The sequence below is a fragment of the Malania oleifera genome, chromosome 2, assembly GCF_029873635.1.
Source record: "Malania oleifera isolate guangnan ecotype guangnan chromosome 2, ASM2987363v1, whole genome shotgun sequence".
Taxonomy (NCBI): domain Eukaryota; kingdom Viridiplantae; phylum Streptophyta; class Magnoliopsida; order Santalales; family Ximeniaceae; genus Malania; species Malania oleifera.
The window spans coordinates 127710847-127730286 of record NC_080418.1 but is presented as its reverse complement, the minus strand read 5'-3'; the positions used below and the strand labels follow the sequence as shown (position 1 = coordinate 127730286).

Sequence of the window (19440 nt, the reverse complement as noted above, 5' to 3'; positions counted from 1 at the left end):
TAGAAATTTCTTCGAAACTTGTCGAAATTTTAACCATACAATGAAATTTCCTTGAAATTAAAATAAGAGATTTAGGAGTGAATTGAAATTTCTCTCTTAATTTATTTTATTTATTTTTATCGAAACAAAATATTACAAATGCTTCTGAAATTATATGAAAAAATAAACTTACAGCAGCATTTTATTTAGCCATTTATGTCTAAATTATCATTATTTGTATAATAAATAATATTTAAATGATTTATGAATTTCATTTGTATTAGTTGAATATGTTTACTGTATATTATCTTACAATTATGCTTGATACTCATACTGTATTACAACTTTTCCACCTCATACACAACATAGATGTATTTAACTTGTACTATATTAGTCCTAAAACTTACATGATTATGTTTGTTAACCATTTCAAAAGTTTCACAAAGAATTCCATGCTCTACTACCGATTTCTGTTATTTTTTCAAATTGAAATTGAAATTGACATCGAAATCAAAATTTCCGTCGAAATTTCCATACTTTTGGAGCTTCGAAATTTGAGTCGAAATCGAAATTTAAGACCTTGGCCTCAATAATCTCTCATCGGCTCAAACTTCTTCCCAAAACTGGATCCTATAGCCATTACACACTTTCAAACAGGTGGGATGAAAGAACAAACAAGCAATGTGGGAAAGGAACTTTGAGGGGGTTTGCATGAGAAACAATGCCATCTCTAGTCTCCTACCCATTTGGTGGCCACTATACTTACTTTTTATCACCTTGTGCCACATGGAATTAACTTCTATGGGAATCTCCATAACCATTTGCCAATAAAAGAGATGTTTTCAGAAACCACATGGCCAAGGCCCAGACCCCCTTTTGACTTGGGTGTCCAAATAGTCTCTGACCTATTGACATGATCTCTTATTCTCCCAGAACTGGACCAAAAAAAGCCACATATCAACCTCTCAAGAATCCCAGCTTGAGAACTCCAAAAAGAGATAAGAAATGACCATGTTGGAAAGGGAAGCACTGAAGACAGTAATATGACCTCCAAGAGACGATCTGTCCAAGATCTTAAACCTCTCTAGCTCCCTACCCCACATGTTACCATCAGCCACTCCAGTCTTGGTCTGGGACACGTTGATTTTAAATCCCAAAATATTTTTGAAAATTTTCAACAATGTAATGGCCTCTTGGAATTTCACAACTTTGTCCTCAAGAAACAAAATAGTATCATTGGAAAAATAGAGTAGGACAACTCCATCTCCTCCTTCCCAAAACTAATAAACCTTTAATCACCAGCCCCCTCTGGTTGTGCATAAGCATGCTACTCAAAAATCAGGAACAGCGGCACAGCACATCTCCTCACCTGAACCCTTTAGAAGCCCTAAACAATTCTCTAGGCTGACCATTAACAATAGTTGAGAAATAAGGCAAACTCAAGCAACCTTTGATTCACATCATCCACACATTCCCAAGGACATTCTGACCTTCACTTTATCAAAAGTACCCCAGTTCACCATATCACAAGCTTTCTCAAAGTTCAGCTTGGAGATTAGTCCCCTCTTACCCCTCCTCGCGTCCACAACCACCTCATTTGCAACCAATACAGAACCAAGGATTTGTTTGTCACCATACCACCCAAACCTCTCATCTTTTAGATATGACCTTCGGAAGAATCTTATAGACGCTAGTGACCAAACTAACAGGCTTGAAATCCCTCACTCTCATTGACCTCACCCTTTAAGGAATGAAGGCTAAAAATGTAGAATCACACAAGTATCCTCCAAATCATTTTAAAGAGTAACCCTTCAAGCCTTACCCTCCTCATCTAACATTCCACAATCCTCAAGCCTATGGCCCACCATTTCAGAGAACATGGTGTTTTCATATTTTTGATGTTTCCAAAAACCTCTTTATTTCACCATTCAGCTCCATCTTAAAAAACTTCAAACTTTTTCAATAGGCCTTGGGCCTAAAAGTTCTATTACTCTTGGCCCTCCCAGCATTGGGTTCTCGCTCCAGGATGTAAATTTCAAATATGGAAGATTTCCCAAAACAAGAGGAAGCCTTCCTTTTTGACTCGCTTCACTGTCAGAGTTTCCTTTCCCATAGTTCTCCCTTCGCACCCCAGCTCACTGGAATTCCTCCAATGCCAGCGTGTTGGAACTTCGATTCTTGACAAAACAGAATGTTCCTTGTGCTTACAGTCTCTGTTAACATTCAAGGAGACAAAATCAGAACACAGTTTCTAACAGAGGTTGGTTGGATTACTTGCTTCCGCTTTCACAACAATTCTGCCTAGAATTTCTTCTACCCAGATGCTTACACACCATCTGTAACACAGATCATCTGAATTGCTCCCTTAAGTGGTATTCTCTCCACTGAAATGAATCACCCAGAGGTATGAGCTCTGCAAAATATTCCATAACGAAGTCATTAGGTGCTCTGAAAGTCCTCAACTAGGGATTTGAAGTTTCGAGAAGAGAAACAACTGCAGCTCCCTCAACAACCATCAGTGTTCCTTGTCTGAAAAGACATGGAGGAAAAAATGTCGTCTGATTCTCTTAGTAACAGGCCAAAAAATCCCTCTTTCCTTCAAGGTGAAGTGTTTCTTCTGATACTCTGATGATTCATTGCTTTGATCGATGCAAAGTTGAAGAGAAACTCTTAAGCTCTGGCTTTGGAAAAAATCAGGGTAAAGGAAAGCTACTCTAGTTGAGGATAGGGGGAAAAACAAAAGGGTAGGGATCAGAGTTGAGGTTTTCTGGAAATGGCTGCCGAGTTAGGATTGATTGATCTTGCAGGCATAATCACAAAGAAGAATGGAGGGTAAGGGATTCTGGTGGAGGGGTTCATCCGGAATCATCTCATTCGTCTGGAGATCTCCCAGCCCTTTCCTGCTCGTCTCCTGGTCATCTCCATCACCATCAACAATTTGATACTTAAAAAAATATATAAATGATGATATCTGTATAACAGTTCATTTGACAATCTATATACCTAAAATGATAAATAACCATGGTGACAGAGGAAATACTTACAGCATTTGAAAGCTGCTCACGGATGTAAGCCATTGATCTCAACATAGCACCCAAAGTATCCCTGGACACCTGAAATTTCACCTCTGATTCTCCTGAAGTTGTCTCAGTGTCTTGGAGCTGTGCAGGAAGGAAAATCATCAAAAGAATATTTGACACAAGTATAACGTATGTGAAATAATGTAACAAAACAGCTTCAGGCATGGGATTGGGAACCCATACTCAACTGAAAAAAATAGGGATGATATACAAACTTTGATGTATCAAATAAATGTTCCCAAATATCATAAACATTGGGCACTGTAAGAGCATTTAGAAAATACAAAACTTCACACACACAAACATACATACACCAGCAAATGCACAAAGACAAGGAAGCAATGATACAACACACAAGAAGCACAATCTTATGATAGTCTTGACTGGAATTTGGAGCAAATTCAATTATTTTTGTGGTTCACTGGAAGAAACACTAGGTCTGCGATATACCACTTGGGTAACCCATCCCTATTCCAAATCCCTCTCCTCCCCATCCCAGTGTTTGAACCGGGGACCTTCAACATGGATGTCCCATTGTCAAATTGTTGGGCTGTCCTTCCAAGAACATAGTGGTATCAAGCTAGAGGCCAGAAATCAATGGTTATAACACAATATCCGACACACCATCACCCAGAATCTGAACTCATGATCTCTCACCCTTCAAACCACATGAGGCAAGCCACCACCTTGATGGTCACTTCAGGTTCACAATTTGAGAGTTTAATTCAATAGTGAGCACTTTAATGCTTAATTTTACAAGATGGCCACATAGTCTATGAGTCTATCTAACTGAGAAGCATGGCTATTACTGCCCAGGAGTGTTGGGGGAGATGATGATGTTGATGATGATGAATAGGAAGAAGAGGCACTTGGCTGAAGACTTTCATTGGAGGGCCTAATTTGACATGTGAAAAGGATTTTTTTCAAAAAAAGTTTTGAATTTACAAAAAACAAGAAAAAAAAAAAAAATTAACTTCCTGCATTATGGCTATCGTGAATCCATCCATCTTAGCTTGGATTAACCTTAAAATTGCTGTTGTCGAGAAATGCTAAAGGGAAATATTCTTCTATCTTTTTTATGTGGCTAAGTTGTTTCTAGGTAGTAAGTTATTGAACTCAACATTCAATGCCAAAATTTATCATCTAGATTATAGTTTTTTTTCTAGAAGATAAATAATTGATTAAATTTTTTTCTAATAAACAAATGAATTTATTGCAAGAGAAAAAAAGGAAATAAAACAAGGGGGATGATGAATTCTCCAAATAAAAGAAAGCAAAAGGGAAAAAACTTATTTATTTATTTTTTTTTTTAAAAACCCTCAACAACACAACAATATTAAAACATCAATTTCAAAGATCTATGGTCTCTCTACAATTCAGTAACAGATATCCCTCTAAAAACGATGTTAGATAACCACTTCACCTAAAAGTTTAAGCTGTTAGGTTGTGGGCCAACAATGTGTATCAAGCTTTAACACTCCCCTACACATGCAGCCTGACAGCACATGGAGAGATAAACACATGATAGATAACACCCATTACAGGAAATAAAATAATTTTTTAAACACAACACAGTAAACGCAGGTAACAAGACTAGAACCCAAGACCTCTTGGTAACCAACTCTAACAAAAGACATTAGAACAACACCACAGGGAAGAAGAAGAAGAAGAAGAGAAAAAAAAAAAATCATCCCAAACTAGTCCAGCAGGAGTCACAGACCGCTCTTAGGATCATGCCCCAGTCAGATGCACCAAATAATCACCAAAAAACTGTGGATCTTCAAATAGCCTTCCTCTTTTTTATTCCTAAAATCCCTAAAACAAGTAAGATAAATGCTCCCAAAGAAGATGGATGAACCATTGTTCACCAAAAATAATAGACAAATTACTCCATATTCTCCAAGAAAAGAGATAAAAAGTAAAAAACCAAATGAGAACAAGTAACATTACCCCCAAACCTAGAAACCCATGCATTTTTTTGGAGCGCAAACCTCATACCAAAGGGACTTAAATTCTAGAAACTGCCATAACCATTTCATGGCAAAGGAGATGTTTTCAGAAACTAAATTGCCCAACTCCAAACATCTTAGGCCTACAAACCATGTTCCAGCTAGTAAATTGTAGTATGATCCCTACATCTATCCCCAAACCCCTAAGCACAAGAAGTCTCTAATTAATTTTTCCATAGCCTCCATTGTTGTGTTTCCACACGAGGATCTCTGTTTGCTACTAAATATCACTGCAATTAATATTAATGTGTCATATTTCTACTATGACAGATTCTACAGTGTCTTCCCTTCATGCATGCAGCATCAATTTGGTATCAACCAAGATTTCTTTAGGGTATTTTTAGAGGGCTGCTAGGGGCAGAAGAGGAAACCATGGCCCAAGAGCATACTTGTGCAACAATTGAGATGATTCTTAAACTACAAGAGCAAATTCAAAATCTTACAGAGTTGGTTCTTCACACAAAAGAAAAAAGAAAATGGAAGGAGATGGGATCACAAACAAGGAAGAGAAGTTGAAGACGAGCCCAATCAGTTTTCTGAGGATGAAAGTGAAGATTTGAGCAACGGAAGTAGTTCTGTAGGCATGTTCAGCACAACGAAATGCCAGAACACTGGGAGGATTAAAATAACACAAGCTCTTCAAAAATCAATAGTATATGATGTTCAAGGCCAAAATTGCATAATTTGATGGTGACATGGAACTTGATGAATTCCTGGACTGGATGAACAGCATACAGAACTGCTTTGAGTACAAAAATATTCCATAAGATCGGAGAGTCAGGTAGGTGTGCTGCAAACTACAGGAGCTGCTTCTACTTGGTAAGCATTATCAAGATGATTGTGACTTAGAGGCAAAAGGAAGTTCAGACAGTGGAATAAAATGAAGGAGAAGCTCAAGGCACAATTCCTACAGCGGGACCAAAGAGTGTGAAGAGTACGTGCAACGGTTTCACCAATTGACACGAAGGAGCAATCATTGACACGAAGGAGCAATCTTCCTGAAACAGAACCTCAAAAGGATGCCCATTAGCAAGAAGCTTGTAAAGACCTTCAAAGCAAGTGATGCCCATTAGCTTGCTTTAAAAGTTGAAACCCGACAGACACAGAATGCGTTGAAGAATCTTCCAGCTACACAGCCGTGTATGTCATCTATTAAGACCTCAGGCAGAAAATGTTTGTCCCTTTTTATGTGTTAGTTTTTTCTCTTAAATTGTAGGCTTCATACATAATTTGTAGTGACTTCTAAAAGCTTGTGAGTATGCTATAGATCTGTTAGTACATTTTTAATAAGAGAAAAGAATTATATTAATAATGAACCAAATATACAATAAGGGGAGAACAAGATGTCCTCCCAACAAATCAATACATAGTGCGAAACTAAGAAATTTGAATGTGGTAAGTGCACATGGAAAATATTCATTTGTAGATTTGAAACAAGAGCAATGCAATAATTCATCTCAAATTTATTTAGCTGAGATTTAGAACAGGCAAAAAACCAACAGTAGAGATGTTTAATTGATGTATCCCCCCATGCCATATGCTAGTTTTTTGAAAATTATTGTTTTGCCATGTCAGTATCATGTTGTGCCGGCCTCACATGTCAGTTTCGATGCTTCAGACACATGTGCACACACGCACACGCACATGTACATTGAAAGGGCAAAAATCAGAGGTATTTACAGGCTAACTTTCAGGATAGTTCTGTTAAATTTTTATGATCCTATAAGGAGATAAAAGATTACGAGCATTGAAAATCATGTTATGGAAGCACATGGAAGCACTTTTCTAGTTACTTTCTAGGGCGGTTAGGAAGTTGGAAAAATTTATGAGATATTTTCTGTAGTCTAGTACTGGGAAGAATAAGAGGGATCACCTGGTTAATTGAGAAGCTGTTAGGAGGCCTAAGTCGAGGAGGGCCTGGGACTTACAATGTTGTTTCTAAAAACATACCTTTAATTGGAAAATGGTCATGGAGGTTTCCTTTAGAACCTTATTCCTTATGGCCTAAATTAAAGAAGAGTAAATATGGCCTGCATAGGAATGGGTGGGATTCCAAAGGAAGTGGCAATGCCACTCATGCAAGTCCTTGGAAAATTGTTTCACAGATAGCTTGTCTTTTCTTTCCACTCACTCGTTTCAAAGAGAGGATTGGGGATAAAATTTATTTTGAGAGGACATTTGGGTTGGTGAGTCTTCATTGGAGCTGTTAGTATCAATTTTTTTAAAAAATAAGCATTTAGGATTCAATTAAATTGGTTCTTTTTCTTGCTTTTTTGTTTTCATATGTAAGAGGATACCTTATTCTCAACCTTGTACATCTTTTATCTCTTAATGAACTTTTTTCTATCAAAAAGAAAAATTGTTAGTACATATATTTATATAATTCAAAAAATATAAAAGGGTCATTGGTCTTAGAATTAATTTAGGTAAGAATGGAATTGGAGTTGTTAATCTTAGCACGATAAGGTTTTGGACCTGACCCTCTTAGCTGGTGGCGGGTGATTTACTTTGGGCTTTGACCTATTTGGGTCCTTTGGAAGGGAAGCCTCACTCTATGGCATTCTTAGATACTGTAGTTGCTGAGGTAGCTAAGGGTCTGTTTGGTATCATTTATGTTTTATGTCTTTATTTTCTGTTTTAGTTTCTATATAATGAAGAAACATATTATGAAAGCATGTTTGTTTTGGGTCTGTTTCATATCATTCTGTTTCTTGTTTTCTGTTTTCATTTTAGTGCAGTATGAAATAGATTATGAAAACATGTTTGTTTTTAGCTTGCAAGTTTTTTGTTTTTATTATCGGTTTTCAGCTGTTTGCGGAAAAACTAAAAACCAAGGGGCCGTTTGGTATCACTATCAAAAATTATGAAAACGAATACCAAAAATGAAAACTAAAAACTGAAAACCAACAACCTATTTGGTTAGTGTTTCTAAAACTAAAAAACAAATTAAAATTTGATTAAACAAATGCTCATTTTAGTCCTTGAATAAAATAATAATTAGAAATATATACTTAAAATAATAAAAGCACAAATAATACAAACTAAAAAAATTATAATAAAATAAAATTATTATAATTATTCTATTTAATTATTATATTTCAAAATTCACTTTTCAAAAATAATCTTATTGTACATGTCGATTGAAAAATCGTAAAAATGTTACGTAAATGGCCTTTTATTATTATTTTTAGTTTTTTTTGAAAATTTTATTGACATTTTTATTTCAATTATACTTTAAATTCATATAATCATTTTATTTCAATTTTAATTAAAAATTATATATAAAATGAATTGGATAACTCAAAAAACTTAATTTTGGATACAAAAATATTCCAAAACAACTAAAAATCATAAAATCTAATTTTAAATTTTTTTATTTTTTTGCAAACAACTGAATATTGACAACGAAAACAAAAATTAAAAAAAATACCAAATGTGTTTTTATGATCTATTTCTTCACTATACAGAAACAAAAGTAGAAAACAAAAACACCAATGATACTAAACAGACCCCAAATTTTTCGGTTTTAAGTTATTTTGGCAACCTATTGCCCAAACATTTTGATATCCAAAATTAAATTTTTTTTATTAAACCATTCACTTTAAACATACTTTTTAGTTAAAATTGAAATAAAATTATCATGTGAATTTAAAATACAATTAAAACAAAAATGTCCATAAATTTCAAAAATAAAATAAATATTAAACGTCATGCACAATAAGATTGTCTTGTAAAGTGCATTTTGAAATATATTGACTAAGTAAAACAATTATAATAGTTTTTGTTGGCCTAACATGGCTTTCGAATCTTGTTTTGATGATAACAAATAAAAGTTAATTTAACATGTTTTGTTTAAGTGATAATATTTCTGGAAACCTTATATGACAAAGTTCAAAAGGATCAAAGAAATGAAAGTTCAAGATCACAAGGACCATAAAGCCATACTTCATCAACAAAGTGATCAAAAGAAAGCTCAAGAGGACCAAAAAGTTCAAAACATGTGGAAGCTTAAAGAAAACTCAAGCTCAAGTCTAAGAGGATTCAAAGCAAAAACATATATGAAGACTTAGAGCTTAGAGTGTTTAAGTCTTTAGGATGATTTATGTAAGTACTTCATTATGAATATCTTTTTGAAATACTTTGAAAGTCATTAGGGGTTGACATGGACTTACGCACATTGTTTTGAAAACCTCAGAAAATGCTTTTTAAAAGTAACAAAGCAAGATGACTAAGAGTTTTGAAAGTAAACTTAAAAAACAGGATTTATAACTATTCAGGCGACTGAACTTTTAACCTCAAGTGCCTGAAGATTTTCCTGAACGAATTCTGAACAGGCAGTGTAGGCCCAGGCGCCTGACCCTATTTTAAAGTTGAAATTTCACAGTTTTAAGAAACTTTAGGCGACTGAACCCGAAGCCTCGGGCGCCTGACCACTATTAACGGCTATAATTTTTAAAAGTTTCAAAATTCAAATTTATGTTGCTTGTGCCCCAAATTTCGTATAAACTTGGGAAACACTCCAAGTAACTTGGGCAACACGAATTAAACACTTTTTGAGTCTATAAATACATGATTTCTTGAATCAAATCAGTACCAAGCATTGAAAATCTGTTTTCAAGCCATATTGCTCTTTCTCTCTCAAAGCTCTCTTGCTCACACATTCATACTGAGAATTGTTGAGATATTTTGAGTCTATGATCACTCTTCTGTAAGCTCAAACCTCTAAATTACTAATTCACATCAAGAGAAGAATTCTGTTGAAATAATTCTTGAGCTTCAATTCAATTTCTTTAATATTTTTTTTGAAGTATATTAGCTGAGCTTTATTTGTACTAACCAGCTCTATCTAAGAGCATCTCTCATACAAAAGAAATCATTCTTGTTTTCTTTGTTTCTTTGACGGTTCAGGTCATTGGATCGTTGTACCGAGCGTGGGGTATTGCTTGGAGAGGGGGCTCCACCCAAAAGGAGGGATTGTAAACGGTTTGTTCCGCCCACAAAAGAACGGTTTAGTAGAATCCTTAGGTGGTCTTGCCTAAGGCAAGGACGTAGGCTGGGTATAAGTCGAACCTCGTAAAAATCTCGGCCTCACTCTTAAACCTTTACTCTTTAAATTTTCAGCATCTATAAATTGTGTTTCTAAGTGCAGGTAGCTGAAATCGAGATTGAGAAAAACTTTTAATTTAAGAAAGTACGTTGATTAATCTTTTGCGGAAACCTTAAAGGGAGTACGTTGATTAATCGTTTGTGAAAATCTTGATTAAAAGAAGTGCTCCAATATTCATTCATACAAGGCTTTATTTAAACTCTAAACTGGATTTTTGCAAACGCTGAAATAAGGAAGTGTTGCAGCACCTACAATTGGTTAAGTATTGTGTGTTTGAATGATTGGTTGATTGATTGTTATTGTTAAAGGTATTTGGTTTGTGAATGACATTGAGTGTGTATTGTGGTTGGTTTAATTGAGTATTTAAAATCAAAACATTCTTGTGTGTTTGCTAAGTATACAAAAGATTGTGAATTTGTAAAAAGGCTTAAAAGAATTTTATAAACCCAATTCACCCCCCCTCTTGGGACTACACCTTAACTTTTAGTTTTTATTTTTATTATAATATTTTTAATTTGCATTGCTTTGTATTTTTTATTTTAATCATATTTTATAATTATTATTTGATTCGAGGAAAAAAGTGAGCATTTGTTTAATCAAGTTTTTCATTTGCTTTAGTGTTAGAAATACTAAACAAACAATTTTTTGGTTTCCAATTTTTAGTTTCTGTTTCTGATTTTTAGTTTTCGTTTCCAACTTTCATTTTCATAATTTTTTATGCTAATACCAAACAGCCCCTACATTGCCAATTTTCTGTTCCTAAAATATTTCAATATCTAGAATTAACTTTTAATTAAATTTATAAATACTTTTTAAAATATAACTAAAATAAAATGTACGCAAATTTTCAAAAAATTAAAAAATAATAAAAGCCATCTAGAAAATATTTTACTATTTTTCAATTATCATTCACAACAGAATTGTTGTTGTAAAGTGAACTTTGAAATATAAAATTAAGTAATATAATTATAATAATTTTTATTTTTTATTATAGTATTTTTAATTTGCATTATGTTGTAATTTAATTATTTAAATCATATTTTTTAATTATTATTCAATTCGGGTACAAAAATGAACATTTTTTTAATCAAGTTACGAATTTTTTAGTTTTAGAAATACTAACCAAATTGGTTGCTAGTTTTCAATTTTTAGTTTCTGTTTTTGGATTTTAGTTTTTACTTTTTGGTTTTCATTTTCATAATTTTTGACAGTGATACCAAACAGCCCCTAAGAGGTTGGATGGGTGGAAAGGTGATTTATTTTCTTTAAGGGGCCGCATCACCCTTATACCTGCCAACTAGTCCACCATTCCTTCGAATTTTTATCTTTTCTTTACACCCCCCCCCCCCCCCTCCCCCCAGGATTCTAGGCGAGCAATTCAAAAACTTGAAAGGATTATGAGGAGTTTTCTTTAGTCAAATGTAGGAGAGAGGAGAAAATTTTGGTTAAATGAGGGGGCGTGTAGGTCAAAAGATGAGGGATGGTTTGGGTCTTGGAAACTTTAAAGAAACTGCTCCTTCTTGCAAACTTGCAATTTCCCTTGGAGGCAAATTCCCGGAGGCAAAGAGTTATAAAAGGTAACTTTGGCTTGCATGAGAATGGGTGGGGTGCTAATTTAGGTCTTAAATACTCATTTAAGTGTCCTTGGAAGTTCATTTACAAGCTCACCCTTTCTTTATTCCTCTAACCAAGTTTCAATAGGGAAGAGGTAATTGTATCCCCTTCGGGGAAGATGTTGGGTGGAGGTTGCTGCAACTTGTTCTTTCGCTCGTCCGTATCATCTTTCTTCCAGCCATAATTATGTGATTTCGTCGTTTTTCTTATTCATGATGGTGTCTCATTTTCTAGTGTTCATTTTAGAAGGGGTTCGAATGATAGGGGTTCAGAGGAGCTCTCTTCTTTGCTTATTGTGCTAGAGAGGGTGGTGATATTTTTAGTAAGAATTATAGTAGAAATTGGCGTTTGGATTCTTTGGGGGATTAATCATTTGAGTCTTTTTCCTGATGTGGTTTTCCCCCTTTATCAGTGCATATGGGAGGCTAAAATTCCTTATAAGATAAAGACATTTGTTTGGCTGGCAGCCCCTAACAAAGTTAATACCACCAATTTGCAGCACAGCAGGAGGCTTTCAACAGCTTTTTCTTCAGTTATGTGTTTCTTGTGTGGGTGTAGCCCAAAGAACATTCCTCATTTGTCCTTACACTTTTCTTTGAGTCTTGGCGGAGTGTGGGTGTGACCATAATTGGTGGAGGAGCTCTTGAATATTTCTTTTGTTGGTTTTAGGAAGGGTAAGGGTGTTGAGAAGTTGCGGAGGTGTGCTCTATGCTGTTTTATGGGGAATAATGTTGGAACAGAATGCTAGAACAGAATGCTAGAAATTTTTTCCCTAGAAAGAGGTCGTCTCTAAACTTAGTTTGGCACAGGTTGTGATATTTGCATTTCTTTGGGCTTATAGCAGGTTGTTTTAAGGGTTATTGTTTTGACGGTGTTAACCGTGATTGTGTAGCTACACAATTGATCTGATTGTAGCTTTCTTTATTTCTCTCTTTACATTTGAGGACTTTTTGTCCTCCTTTTTTGTATTTTTTTTCTCCTTTTATATAATTAAGTTTCTTTTTCTATCCAAAAATTCTCACATTATGAAGGATTCTATATTGAGAGTTGGAAGCCATACCACAAAAAATACAAATTTTGAGGTTTAACTTAAAACAAATAGTTTGGCCATATGAACCTCAACAAGAAAGTTTCATAAAAGCAGCAAGCCTAGAGAATTTGGCATTACATACCTTCAGATTGATAACAGCAACCCTATTAGCTGGTGTTGAGAGCTGCTCACTAATGTAGGCCATAGATCTCAACATGGGTTCCAGAGTGACTCTAGATAGCTGAAACTTGACCTCTGATTCCACTGATGGAGTCTTGCTATAATCTTGCAACTGCAGAGGAAAATTACAGAAAAATAGCTCCTGATCAGTTCTCAAGTACATGCTAAGTAAAATATCAACAGTTTCCTATTCAAACTATGCTTTAAATTATAAACAAAATGATGAAAGAAGAAAAAAATTGACCGGACAAACTCAATGATTTCAGAACTGCTTGTGTCATTAAAAATTGATATCTGGCCTGTCATTGGCAAGTTATATCCAATTTGAGCTGCTTACATACACCATTCCCATATGTTGATGACTTAGGTTCATACTTAAGTAAATATTTCTTATATTAACACATCTAATCTGACATCAACTTAATGAAAGGAAAAAAAAATAGAGAATTTAAACAAACTGGATTCTTAAACAAACAAAATAAAAAATAAGAACCATTTTGAAGATTAGATATGCACCTTCAGGTTGATAACAGCTACTCTATTCGTTGGTGTTGAATTCTTGTTCTCCATCACCCAAGTCATTGACTTGAGACAAGGAAGAATAACCTGCGTAATAGGGAAATGAAAAACAATAGGCCCAAATAAATTGAAATTAAAATGCACATGAAACAACAGAAACACAGGAAACAAATTATGTTGCATACCATGTTTTCAGGAGGGCCATCATCTCGGTGAAGTGACACGGGGGCCATACGTGGAAAATTCAAATCAGCAACTGGTTGGACAGGAATGCTAGAATCATTAAGATTAAAGCGCCGTATCACTTCATCTTGACGCGGCCATAATAATGGGGTCATATCTAAAGCTGAAGTAGAGGACTTCTTATCATCATAACCAACTCCACTAACTTGAGAACCTGGTGGTGCAACTTTTGCAACATTTTTCTTCACGACAGCTACTTTCTTCCCTCCTTCTCTGAGTGCACCCACTGCCACATTATAGGTCTCTACAGCTATTGCCCCTTCCTCTGCATATTTAATGGCTTCCCGACATAGATTATTGTAACGCACTGTGAGAGACTCTTGACCATGTAGTTCACTAACACGTTCATCTGATCCAACCCCACTTTTAGCATTTCTTGTCCAGCGTTTCAAAATGTAATGGGATGGAAGAGTAAGTACATTTGTCACGGTGAAGACCGTCAAAACATGTCTGCAAAGGATGCCTGAATACTCAAACATTTGGCAGCTACAGTTTGCTATCATTTCGGCAATGTTCAATGTAACAATGTATGCCTTGTTGTCATCTTCGAATTTTGCAACCCTGTACGTGCTTACAGCCTCATCGCCCTCAATTCTATTTGCAGTATATACGAAAGTCTCAACTAACTCTTCTTGAAATTTCGCAAATATTTTCCTCGTATAGAGATTTGCTGCCTGTTTCTCCATTGGTGATGGTGTCCTCAATACAGGCATGGTGCAAATTGTATCAAAATCTGCTTCAATCTCCTTGTCAAACCAATTCTCTAAAGCTCTTTCATACTGCCTAAAGAACATTGGTAATGTTGTCTGGTGATTCACATAACCATCAAAAAAGGAACCCTCAACCCCCTGGTTAGGAGATACAGCAGCAAAAAAGGAATCCCGAAAATACACTGGCACCCATTGTGTGCGAGCATTATACAATGATTGAAGCCAATCATTCCTCCTAAGATCATATTTATCAAGGATAGAAGTCCAAGACAATTCAAATTCCTCTATTGTTTCAGTCAAATTGATACAATTATACAGTTCCACTTGAAAATTTGGATGAGCATGACACACATGAGCCATCCTTTCCTGGCCTTCTCTTAAAACATGCCATTTGCTAACACAATGGCGGGCTTCAGGAAACACCTGAGAAACTGCTGTCTGTATGGCTCTGTCTTGATCAGTAATTATAGAGACAGGGGCATGATCATTCATTGCAGCAAGAAATGTCTTGAACAGCCAAATAAAAGAAGCTTCAGAATCATCTAGAAGTAGAGCACAACCAAACAAAATTGTCTGACCATGATGATTCACTCCTGTGAATGGAGCAAATGGCACTCGATATTGGTTCACTCTGTACATTGTATCTAGTGTGACTGCATCACCAAAATGACCGTAAGCTGTCCTAGATCTTGCATCAGCCCAAAATACATTAGCCATGCGATTATCATCATCAAGTTGAATTGCATAAAAGAACCCAGGGTTCTCACCCTGCATTTTCTTAAAATAGTCTAGCAGATTTTGAGCATCTCTCCCTAATGTCCTCTTTCGATTAGGTCTGGCAGCATAATTCACAGAACCAATGTTCTTAACTGAGCGATTAGAATCCACAGGAGAAACATTTCTTGCTCCCCGATTTGTATCTACAGACACACGGTTACCATCCATGGACACATACATAACACCACTTGGAACAATTCCCACACCTTGGTACGTTTCAGCCATGTTCTTTGCAGCACCTGCAAAATGCCTGCGGGGTCTAAGGTAATGCACCTTAGTAGGACTCATAGTGGAGTGGCTATGCTCCCTAACAAATTTTGTCACAACCCATTTGGATTGACCCATAGACTCTATCTTAAGCATAGCATCACAGCTATCAGCATTCCTCCTTTTCAAAGCCTCCCTAGCACAAGCAAACTCCCTAGCAGTAACCGTCCCATCTGGTCTTGGGCGGCTATTCTGACTGACTTTGGTGCTAAAACCAATACGTCTGGCATATTCATCATAAAAGATCTTGGCAGCATCTTCAGACTCAAATTCCATACCAACATGTGGCTCAGCAAACCCATCATCATCCTGAGCATTAGAATTTTCCACTATGTTATCCCCTCCAACTTCATTAGGTTCAACATGTCCATCATCTGCTACAGCACGGTGTCCCATGTTCCCCTCTTCAACATCAATTACTTCAACATCCATTATAACTCAAACAATAATATTATGTTTGAGTGTTTTGATCTGTGGACCCATTGTGTAGAAACTCTCAGCATTTTTAGCCCAGCCAAACCACTACTAGATGCACTCTGCACAAAGTTTCAACCAAACAACTGACAATGATCCATAAAGCCGCATGGAAAGTACTAACACTTACCAATGATGCCAGAAGAAAGATATCAATTAATGATTTTACAAAGCAGTGAAAAGTAGTGCCTGGTCTGAAAGGTGAGAAATTTTAGGAAAATTAAACCTGGAAAATTTTAAGTTCCAAAAGCCACACTACAGAATTCAAAATTTTCATGGACTATGTCATTCTTGGTAATCAAATGGAACACAAGATTCTTTGATTGAAAAGAAAAGTGATATGAAAGAAACAAACTAGAATTCTAAAATCATTCAATTTCTGTACGCTTCACTTTGAGCATATCTACAGAAAAAAGATCAATCGTGGCTTCATTTGGTCATGTTTTTTCTGTCTGTACAGCTGCCAGTCTGTTAAGGGTGCAGTTGGTTAAGATTCAAAAATGAATATCAGGATTCTCATTTATAGAAATCAAAACAGAGGATTGAATCATGTATTCTTTGTGCTCGGAAATGTGTTTGGTTGAGCATTCAAAACTATTCCAAAAAGTGAGATCAGTGGAACTGTGTTTGGTTAAGTAAATCCAAATTCATAGGAAAAGCAGGAGAAAAAAACAAATATATATTTGATTAATCAAACTCAAAGACAATTTCCAAGTTATACCCATGGTCTTAAATTTCCACAAAATTGTCAAAATTTCTGTCGAAATCTCCGCTTTCGATCACCCTCGAAATCGAAATCACAGTTGATTTCCATCTGGCATAATTTCCGTTAAAATTTCCATGAATCATCATAAATTTATCAAAATATTGAAACTTTAGCAAAAATTGTCAAAATTTTAACTATACAATGAAATTTTCTTAGAATTCAAATGTGAGATTTAGGCGCAAAGTAAAATTTCTCTCTTAATTAATTAATTTTTTTTTATTAAACAAAAGATTATTACAAGGGCTTCTAAAATTATATGAAAAATTAAACTTACAACAACATTTTATTTAATCATTCATGTCCAAATTATCTTTATTTGTATAATAAATAATATAAAATTGATTCATGAATTTCATTTACATTAACCGAATTTATTTAAGACACATATTATATTATGAATATGTTAAATACACATTATACCACAAATACGTTTAATACAGATTATACTACAAATATGTTTAATACACACATTATATTACATTTATGGCACCTCATACACAAGATTTATTTAGTTTGTAATATATTAGTCCTAAAACTTACATTATTATGTCTATTAACCATTTCTAAAGTTTCATAAAAGAATTCCATGCTTGACTACTAATTTCCATTATTTTTTCAAATCGAAATCAAAATTGACATTGAAATCGAAATTTCCATTGAAATTTCTGTACTTTTGGAGCTTGGAATTTTTAGTTGAAATTGAAATTTAAGACATTGGTTATACCAATTAAGAAATTATCAAATGATGATGATGATGATATTTTGATATTGATATGGAGTTTGTATAACTCATATTCTGTGTTTCTAGTGGAGCCTGAAAATTGAATCCAAAAATGGGGAAAACATCTCCAAGCAGTTTCCTGGAAACCTAAAATTTTAATTGTGGTAATGGATACGTAACTGAAAACGGTTTTCCGAAAACACCTTAACCAAACATAAATTTTATGCATTGTTTGTATTGTATCCACATTTCCTGCAACAACTTTAGAGAAGCAGGGTAGGGGTTGCTTCCTGTTTCTACTTTTGAAAGCAACTATTAATAAATAATAATTTGCTGCATTTTAACGAAAAAAAATAGAAAGCAACACTAACAGCATTCTAAAACACAGCAATTTCAAAGACAATATAAACCAAACACAGAATAAAGTTATCCACATTTATTTTGCAAAATATTTACTGATTAGTATTTTAAAACAATCACAGAATAAAAGTATCCACAGTAATTTTGCAAAATATTTACTGATTGCTAATTTTAACATAAAAGTCGCACAGCTTCTCGACATGGGTTTTTCTACAGCATCATCAGACGAAAGCAAAGTTTAGTTAATCAACATGTAATTTATTTATTGTCGCCAACATTTCTGGTCAAACAAACAAAGCATAGGTACAACAAAAATCAAAAATAAAAATAGAAAGTACATATATAAATACATACGCATCAATGTACATATATATTTCTTTTCTCTGGAGATAAGATACTTGTTTGATGCACCAAATATACGATAATTCTTCTTTTATAAAATCGTTTTTTATTATTATCCTTCTGTCAGAGGTTCATAATTTTTTTCTGGTGTATACTACTGAGTCCTGACTGTTCCCTTTTCGCACATGGTAGATAATTCTTCAAAGCCAAACAGATCTACGATCATTAAACGTAGCATAAAATACCACAAAATCAAATTAAAAGCTAAAAAACAAAATAGCCATACTAAACATGTAAATTGAGCCATTAAGAACACAGAGAGCGAATGAGGAGCAAAGGGCCTGACCTGATCAGCACAATAACTATGCAAAGAGTCCGAAAACAAAAGGCAAAACAGCTCTTTCCCCGATTCTCTCAGAGACCACCTCTGCAGAGGTAGAAGGCCGAAGCTTTATAGGGCTTCTCGGCTCCAGAACCGCCACAATTGGCACCGTAAACACCAAAACAAACGCTAGCGAACACACAATCACCGAAAACAGAGTTGATTCCAATAACGCCGCGTCTCTGGTGTCTAGGGTTTCGCCGGAGACAGACTGCAGAGGGCGAGAGGGAGGAGGGGGAGAAAGGGCGTGCGTGTCGCGTAGATTCCAAATGACGCAAGTAGGCGCGCGGCGGAAGCCGTCGGATGGGGATCAGGCGGCTGGCATCGATCTGGTGCAAACCAATGTTGCAATATCAGATTTGTGTGAAGGGAGATGGCGGTGTGGGGCCCACGGGGCAATCTAATCCGTGGATGCATCCAATCTAATCCGGTACCTGTGTCGCCCCACTGTGACGCTAATGCTGCTCCAAGTGGGCTGAATGCGAGCTCACTTCACTTGTTAGGTAGGGATTAAGGTGCCTCTTAAGTCTTGGCTCCTCCTTCATGCAGCAGGTCAGTTGTGGGACCTGTGGTTGAAAAAACATTTTTTAAAAAGTCCACTGCTAATAATTTCTATAATGTTTTTTTTTTTTAATAGTATGCATAAATATATATTATATTATTTTGCATAATCAGTCTCAAAATCGATCAATTAGGGTTATAGAATGATTTAAATGATGGTGTCAATATTAGGCCGTCCTATTTACATTACAATAATTTTCAGACTTCAAAATTTTGGATTTGAGTCATTCGGTTGCTACACAAATCTCATCCTAAACTCATGAAAATAAAGGTTTAAGTCTAAGTCTTACTATAGTTTAAAGCCTTGATAACTTTTTTT

The 19440-nt window shown here is 35.2% G+C and overlaps 1 protein-coding gene across 4 annotated transcripts in view; it reads right to left on the bottom strand.

The window, feature by feature from the left end:
• LOC131148020 (protein FAR1-RELATED SEQUENCE 3) overlaps positions 1–19058 on the bottom strand; it is a 28678-nt gene extending 9620 nt beyond the window's left edge. For 2 of the 4 annotated variants that reach the window (XM_058097759.1, XM_058097761.1), the window contains exons 1-5: positions 18525–19041; positions 13704–16183; positions 13516–13605; positions 12962–13111; positions 3024–3140 (exon numbers count right to left, since the gene is read on the bottom strand). In XM_058097759.1, the coding sequence (XP_057953742.1) occupies positions 3024–3140; positions 12962–13111; positions 13516–13605; positions 13704–15947 (2601 nt within the window). In that variant the 5' untranslated portion in view covers positions 15948–16183; positions 18525–19041. Of the gene's footprint in view, positions 1–3023; positions 3141–12961; positions 13112–13515; positions 13606–13703; positions 16184–18524 lie in introns of all 4 variants that reach the window. The other 2 variants (XM_058097762.1, XM_058097760.1) reach the window with 2 other exon arrangements.
• Positions 19059–19440: the final 382 nt, after the last annotated feature.